General features: G+C 37.9%; 1 protein-coding gene across 1 annotated transcript in view; it reads left to right on the top strand.

Annotated features, from left to right (window-relative positions):
- The window catches only part of LOC146556794 (obg-like ATPase 1), a 47,776-nt gene extending 45,877 nt beyond the window's left edge, over window positions 1-1,899 (top strand). Inside the window, exon 11 of the mRNA XM_085248958.1 lies at window positions 648-1,899. Within this exon, the coding sequence (XP_085105084.1) occupies window positions 648-749 (102 nt within the window). The 3' untranslated portion in view covers window positions 750-1,899. The remainder of the gene's footprint in view (window positions 1-647) is intronic.
- Window positions 1,900-9,028: the final 7,129 nt, after the last annotated feature.

A 9,028-nucleotide genomic window follows, 5' to 3' on the forward strand; every position in this document is an offset into this window, starting at 1 on the left:
GGTTTAATACATACTCAGGAATCACAAATAGCCATTGATTTTTTTTCCTGTCTCCCTCTCCATCCAGTGTTTCTGGTGGTATTGAGCTTGGATTAAATGGTCTCCTGAGCCTTTAAAGGGACATTGATTCTTCTAATTAATTGTGCACTGTGCAGAACCAGAATGCATAAACCTGTCCGTATTAGCACTTCAAGTCAATTATTTTGAGTTTGCCGGGAAGGAGAACAAACACTTACTGTACACAAAAGAAATGTTAGAACTTATTTTGTTTCCTTGAGAAGTTTTATAGTGCTGTAATCAAAGACTTATTAACATTTTGTGCTTGTGCACATGAAACTGAAATGGGCAGAAGAGAGGATTAGCACTCAGTGGGAATTCAGGCACCCCTCAAACAAAACATGCGTGCACTTGTGTGTGCGTGCGTGCGCCTGTGCAGGCGTGTGTGTGTGAGTGTGTATGCATGTGTAGATGAAGATTTGCAAGTGTAATTTTAGTTCAAGTTAAATCTTTTCTAATATTATTTAAATTATAAAGAGTTTTTAATCTGCTCGAGTTCATCCACATGACAGACTAGCTATTTCTTAGCATACAGCTTACAATCTTTTATATTATTTTAATGATTCTTTTTATTTTTTTTAACCCCACAGGCAGCTGGTAAATACAGACAGCAGGGAAGAAACTACATCGTCGAGGATGGAGACATCATCTTTTTTAAATTCAACGCGCCGAACGCACCAAAGAAAAAGTGACGCAAGAACAATGCGTTTGTTTGCACAACTGACTGTCTTGTTGCCTTATATCTGGCCACTTTTACACTTTTTGTTTTCCATGCTGTAGGACTGAATCCCCCACTCGTGTGCCAAGGCACAGGTTCAGTAAACTCTGACAGCTTTGCTATTTAAGATCAGGATCGGCCCCCACTCCAAATTGTAGCAGCATTTGAAGGAGCATATTACTCTCCAGATACTTCATTAATCTCCATCACGGGTGCCAGCACTGACACAGCTGACAGCGGAGACAATGCCACCTGCTCCTCTCCCCCTTCTGCAGATAATGCATGTTTTACAGTAGCCCAGATGTCTACACTCAATAAAACATTTGACAAAACCAATCTGTGTGTGTTTTGGGATGTCTGTATTGAGTGGGAAGCTGCATGGGGATAGTGATAGCGGTCCTGCCGACCGCTGATTAGAGAATTAAAAGACACAGCTGACACTGACTGTAGCATAGAGGGGACAATTATAATTAAATCTGTTAACTGAAGCTGATTTTGGAAGGGCACATGCTGGATGCAGGTGTCTTGGCCAAAAGAAATGGTCACTTTAAATGATTATTTGCAAAGAGACTGAGTTAACCTTTCATTTATCATTTTTATGACATTATTGTATGATATTATACATGTGCTCTCTTTCACTATGCCACCAGCTTTTTGACTCTGTCCCTAAAAAAAACAAAAACAAAAAAAAAACAAAAAAAAAAAATAAGAATAGCACATTTTTTATGTTTAAAGTTTCCTACTCCCATCCTTGAACAACAAATACACATCTGCACACACACACAAAAATCCAAGAAATATTCATACAAGCCATATTTTTACAAAAATAAAAATAAAAACTCCAGCTTTTAGTATATTCTGTATGGTATGAAAATAGAAGTTGATACAATCCACAAGCAAACCAGAAAACGATTCCTGTTGTCTGAAGTAGTGTTTTTCTCACCCCCTATACTTTGTGTGTAAGTGTTTGTGAAGCGTTTATGCTGATGGAATTGTATGGCTGCAGCCGCAGTGCTCCAAAGTAAGATTGTATTCTCCGTGGGAGTCCGAACAAAGAGCTGCAGATCAGCAGTGCTTTGCTGAATATCTTGTAACCATTAAGACTGCGGAGAAAAAAATGGCTTTTTGATGGGAACAAAAAGATTGAATAAAAATGGTCATTTTTCAGAAAGAGTATTGCATATCCAAGTTTTTTGGATGGGATGTTTTATGGAGTGGAGCCTGTGCTCGCACTACAAAGCATAGTGTTTGTCATGGAAATAAGGTGGATTATAGTTTTCAGAGTTTGAGATCAGTGGCAAAATATAGGATAGTGTTTATTGTGGTTACTTAGAAAGAATGACGGATGACAACATGTGTATCAAATAACATTAAGCTTATTTTTCTTGGTAGCTTTACCATTAACCAGTGGTTTTAATCACTGAAATTTCTTGCAGCAGACCAAGAATGTTATTGCTACCAACACTTAGAGCTCTCGCGTACAGTATATGCTTTTACGACGGACTGCTTTGAGTTGACTGGTTTCTAAGTGAAACCATACAAATCCTCTGGAGAGCACAATGGGGGCTTGAGACTAAACTGTTTTTGCATTCTTCTCGGGGTGGTATTGGTGTTGGCCAACCTAAACCCAACACAGAAGATTATTCATCTGCTGCAGTTTTGAGGCTCGGGGATTGATGAGTTGTTCCCAGCGGTCTGGGTCATGGAGTATTTTGTTTTTCATAAAGTGACAATAAATCCTTTCAGGGCAAGTAATAAAGCTATTTAGAATCATGCAGATGCAGTATAGGAACAAAACACCAGACCGAAAAAGTCCTCAACATGCTGTTTCAGGATTTGATACCAATAATTTTGCTGTCACAGAAGAAGCAAGGATTCATGAATTATAAAGTCATTGGGTGTCCTGACATCATGGAACACATTATAAAATATATATATATGCACAACCTCACAGTTAATAGCAAAAACAAACCCGTGTTAAAGTATCCGTAAACATTACCGGGTGACATAGGTAGGACTGTAAAAACTGCCCGGCAGGGCTCATGAAACGAGCCCAGAAATGTGACAGAATCTCTGCTGGTACAAATGTGCCGTCAGCACCATCAATCAAGTGGTGCCACTCTGCCCCGAGGCAAACCACAGTGGCATCAAACCAAGAAGGACACAGAGTGGAAAGCTCACTTTAAAACACACACCCAACAAAACAGACTGCGGCCTGCTGCTGTAAATCACACGGACACCAAAGAGCTTTGAAGATTTTTTTATTTACTTTTTTTAAACGGAATGTGTGAGTTATAACAAATAAACATATAAATAACTATGGCATTTTTCAGAGCAGTAACTACACACGAGGGATCGTGTTGGGAAATTCAATGGTTATTATAAACATGCTGTATCATATTATTACTGTGAGGAAATTATCTCTATTTTGGATAACAATAAAAATGTTGCCATGTTGTAATTGCTGCTATTGTGTGACTTCTCTGTGTGCCAAATGCCGTACGCTGAATGGAGGTAATACGGAAGCAGGATTGGACTTTAAGGGGGGAAAAAAAGTTTACATTCACATATGATACTTCATGCAAGCGTTTCCTCTCCTTCATGTTGAACTACCATGCTTTGATTTATTGCTCCCACAGTCAGGGTGATAAAACATTGTCCAACGTAGTGCTGAGTGAAAAGAATGCCATAAACAGCTGAGAGGAAGCTTAGAAAAGAGTATTTAAATCATAACCTCTGGAATTTAGTTTCTCTTTTTCTTTATTGTTGCCACATCACAAATCTCCTTTCTGTGCCATCATGGTCGCAGTCTTAATAACAAGTTAGGTGTTTAAACTATCACACAAAATGCAGCAAACCATCATTTAAACAATAAACGGCTACATCGTCTATGTAATGTCCAAGAAACGACTCCTGTGCATCTTCCCACCTTTACTGTTACGTGCTGCTCTAACTGCTGTGCATATATACTGGCCTCTTAATTACACACACCTGCAAAATCTATTGCAATTCAGAGCACCAGCTCTGAAACTATAATTACTAATAGTTTAAAATCCATAATTATAATCTTATAGTTGATATATAAAGGTGACAAGTAAAGGTGTTGCACTGGACTAGGTGTTTTGTGTCCTCTATTTTGTCATTACTGAGCATAATGCCAGGCATTATTTACTATGCAAAAATATGGAACTGCATTACAATTAATTGTGTAGCTGTAACTGTGGTCACCGAGTTTAACCTCCTGAGACGTTGTGTCCTCATATGGAAACGCTGCATTTTGGCTTTTCTGCTACTTATACTTCATTCTTCTCAATAAAATGTTTTTACTCTGTTAAACAATGGTGACTTTTCGGTTATGCTGTCAGGTTGAATCTACTCCACAATGACACATAATGTGTATCTGAGAAACTTATACCACGTTGCTGCACTCTGTGCTGCACCCTTGCTCCGCTGTTTACCGCACTGCTGGTTGTCTAGCTGCTGTTTATGTTTGTAAATGTATGTCTTTTCATACTTTCCACCTTTGTGCCTGCTGGTCGTTGTTTAACCTTTGCTTTTGTGCCATGCAATCTACTATCAATGAACCGTCTATCCTTATATGTTTAAATAAAATTCATAGGTTCGATTGTGATCCCGAATGGGAAATGCATCCACACATCCTCTGTGTTGACAGGATGTTGAACTTCCACAATAAGAATATCATAAAAAGTTTTCTAGTAGCTACGTTTGACCTCAGCCCTCATTGTATAAAGCGCCTCTGACAAAGAACGGTATGATTGTTCCTGTCTCAGGTGCTTCATAGTTGTGTCTGACACACATTTGATATTCCATCCACACTTCTTCATTCTGCACCAGTTTCAATTTTTTCTCTCTGGACCCATTTACAGTGCCCCCAGTAGGGCAGTTTCTCTCCGTGGGGTCACTCTCTCTTGGACTGGCCTTCATGAAAACAACTGTCAATATGTTAATACGAAACACTCAGAGCCATTGTGGACTCACTCAGTTATCTTTCTTATTTCTACTATGTGCCACATAAGCAATGTCCACTCCTAGAAGCTGCTGCAGAGAAGTTTTTGCATTGCAACAGACTGCTTTGCTTTTATAGACTTTCAACTATAATTTCATAGAGTTTATTAATAAAACATTGCATTTGCATAGTATTTTAAAGGTCCTAGTTAAAAGGTCATTTCTGCCCATGCTACACTGAACTTTTACAGACAAAATGAAACGTCCACTGGGTAACTGCTCTGCAGATTTCAGATTCATCTCATGAGGTGCATACAAGATCTGTCAATACAATCTAATTTCCTTTGTTTGTAGCTATGGCTCTAGAGAATACTCACAGGTTTAAAGACAAACACAAGAGCAGTAACCTGCCTCTTGTAGGCCACTGCATCCACCAGAGTGTTGCATTTGTGTTGTTTTTAGGATATTTGACTCTTCCCTTTAACTTCGAGGTCTGTAGAAATTGTTGATACGTTTCCAAGGACTCCTGGAGTAAGACAGACGTAGCTGCAAGGTTTTTCTAAAGCTGTTTCCATTGGCCTGTGTTTACCTGACATTTGGATTGACAGCAGAGTGATTGGAAATATCCACCATTCACTGCCGTGAGCTCCTGAGTGCACGGAAAGTGCTTTTGTAGTCTGGCTGTAATGGGCCAAGTTTGAATTGAAGGTTGGGAGAAATAGCCTCACTGCAGTCGCGCACTGTGAGGAACTGACACACCACAAATAATACTGAGAAGTGGGGTCCTGATAGCATCACAGCCACAGAGCAGATACAATAGCATGCAGACTCTCATTTCAATGCACTTTCACAATGTTGTAATACGCACAATCAGACGGAGGGGAAGAAATCCAGTCAAATACAACCTCAGATTCTGTCTCAAATGTGTTTTATCCCCAAGTAAATGACACAAAAACTTCCTATTTCCATATGCATCGTGGGAGAATTCAGAATCGGAATTTCACATATCATCGCCTTAAAGAGTAGAGTAAATCTCTTCCCTAAATTTTAAAATATGTATAAGCTAATCTAGCATTCTGACTCAGTACAAACCATCAGTTGTATTAGTTCAGTCCCAGCAGGCCACTAACTGAGTTTTTAGTCAAAATCCACCCTTTTGTTACTTTGCATGATGAGAAATTAAAAACCTTGTACACACAAAAATATTATATTCCTAAGTTATGGCACCAGCAAAGATAATAGTGGTTTGGTCGATTAAATTAGAGTCACTTTTTGATTGATTAACATTTTGATACTTGTGTTGTTCATCTTTTATTTCCATGGGTCCTTATATGTGTGTATGTGCATAAATGTGTGAGCAGGGAAATATTTGTCTGTGTGCTTTGCTGACTGATTTTAACTGCATCTTACTGTTTTTTATCTGCCCGGAAACTGCAGATGGAAATTAACTGGTAGCTAAATCGGATACAAACCATGCGATTCGTGTATTTTGTACATGGTCGCTGAAACTAATGAAAAGAAACCCAAACACCTGATATTTGCATTAGCTCGATTGCTTCTAAATGTGTGACTTCACAGCAGCCATCTCTAATGTTTTCTTGCAAAATGGTAGGCTGATCTGCAGGACCTGCGGTCCCATGATCTGTGACAAATGACAGAACATTAGCCACATTGGGACGTAACAAATATGGTTTTAGTACACCCTTTTTAAGCAACTTTATAAAATCTTCCTTCTTTAACAGGGAGAGGAATATTGCAAGTTTCACTTCACTACATTTGTCAAACAGTTGTAGTTACTTTTCAGATTACAGTTTGTAATATTTTATCTGTGTCCCATTTCTTTTTAATAAGAGGTGAACTTGCTGGTGTGTTTCCGGTCATTGTCCTGTTGCATAACCCAAGTGTATTGTACTTCATGGCACAAACTGATGGTTGGAAATTCTCCTTCCGGATTTTCTGGTAGAGAGCAAAATTCATGGTTCCATCAATTACGACAAGTGTTCCAGGTCCTGAAACTGCAAAGCAGCCCCAGACCATCGTATTACCACCACCGTGTGTGACTGCTTTTTACGGAAGCGTAGAGCTGCCACCCAGGCAATAGAAAAATACAGCTATATCACAATATAACTTGAAAACTTTATTGTTCTAACAATATACTTTTCATGTTAGTACAATATACTTTTCACATTTGAACAACATAATATCACGTATTACAATGTACATAATTATCACGTTATAACAAAAAAAACTTTCACGTTCTTACAATATAAATATAATGTGAATAACATGAATGTGATAATTATGTCAATTGTAATAACGTGATTTTATGTTGTTGAAACGTGAAAAGTATATGGTTAGAACAATAAACTTTTCGCGTTATAACGTGATATAGCTCTATTTTTCTTTTGCCTGGGTGGCAGCTCTACGCTTCCGTAGCTTTTATCAAATGCTATGTTAGATTTACGCCATGTGTAACAGGACACAAACCTTCCAAAAATGTCAACTTTTGTAATGTCAGTCCCTAGAATATGTTCTGGGTGTGATAATAGATAACAAAATCTGCTGGAAACCTCACATAAAGCATATACAAGCCAAACTGTCAAGAAGCATCTCCGTACTAAGTAAAGTTAAATATTTTTTGCCTTCCAAATCACTCCGGGTACTTTATTGTTCACTTATATTGCCATATTTGGAATACTGTGTGGAAATTTGGGGAAACACATATAAAACTGCACTTCAACCAATATGTAAAATTCAAAAAAAAGCAATCAGGATGATTAATAAAGCAGGATTTAGAGACCATACTAACATCATGTTTTTGAAATTAAAAATACTGAAGTTTATGGATCTTATAAAATATAAAACTGCAAAAATTATGTACAAGGCCAGATACAATATGTTACCAGGAAATATACAGAGGATGTTCTATGACAGAGAAGGAGACTATGAATTGAGGGGGAAATTGAATCTAAGGATTCTTAAAGCACGGTCAAAGGTTAAAACCTTTTGTGTCACTATTTATGGGGTAAAACTGTGGAATAGTTTTACTATAGATCTACAGCAATGCTCAGGAATTAGTAAGTTCATGAAAATACTTCGAAAACTGATTTTGGAAGAATATGATACCGATAAAGATGATCACCCATTGTATGTATAAAAATATCAAATTATATCCAAATTATATCAGTCACGGTAGCCAAGTTTATATAGGTTCTCCTCGTGTATCGTGTGGAGTATGTGATGATGGGAATTAGGTGAATTATGTGGGATCAATAAGATGTTGAGCAGGGGTAGGAATTAATAAGTATGTTCATACTTCTTCCTACTCCTTTTCAGACCAAACATTGTTACATTACGTCAGACGATTTTGTTTTATTTCATTATATATTTTTTGTTTATCTGAACACATACGTGTGTGTGTGTGTGTATATCTACATATATATTCGTATCTGTAAATGAAAATATATGTAGTGTGTATATATTGTTTTTTGTTTTATATGTCTGAAACAAATAAAGATACAATACAATACAATACAATACAATGTTCCCAAAATTGCCTTGAGGAGCATCAAGATGTTTTTTTGGCAAATGTGAAACAAGTCTTCGTGGTTTTCTCCTTGAAACTTTCAGATAAATACCATTTTTGCCCAGTCTCCCTCTTATTGTTGAACACTGAAGTTGACCTGACTCAGGCAAGTCAGGTTTGCTGTCCTTCAGATGTTGTTCTAGGTTCTTTTGTGACCTCCTGTATGAGTCACCAATGCGATTTTAGAGTAATTTCCTGGAAAGGTTCACCACTGTTCCAAGGTTTCTGAGTTTGTGGATAGTGGTTGTAACCGTGGTTCTCAAGAGTCGCAAAGTCTTAGGCTTTGCATAGATGTCAATTACTTTGTTTAGATTGCGGCATGGTGTGTTGCTTTTTTGAGATATTTTTGCCTACTACTCACAGTACTTAAAGTAAAGGATATGAATACTCACTATTGATCACTGATGAACAGGTGATCTGGTGGAGAACAGCTGTAGGTGGCAGACAGAGCTCTTGAACTATAGTTAAGATCATACAGAGAGCGTGACTGCCATGCTTTGGACTAAAACAGGGTTAACAACAATGTAAATACAACCCTCAGTGCCACCAACACACTCCAGCTGAAAATGCATACCAAACAGGAAAAGAAGCCAACAAAGGATGACTGACGTGTCGGCTGACAAATAATAACAAGGTAAAACAAACCAGCAGCCAATCATTTTATGTGGAACGGCGGGATTTCCTGTATGTGACGCAAATGC

This window comes from Mchenga conophoros, linkage group LG16 (assembly GCF_057382185.1).
Source record: "Mchenga conophoros isolate Kocher_MC1m ecotype Shallow Benthic linkage group LG16, M_conophoros_male_GT1.1, whole genome shotgun sequence".
Lineage (NCBI taxonomy): Eukaryota > Metazoa > Chordata > Actinopteri > Cichliformes > Cichlidae > Mchenga > Mchenga conophoros.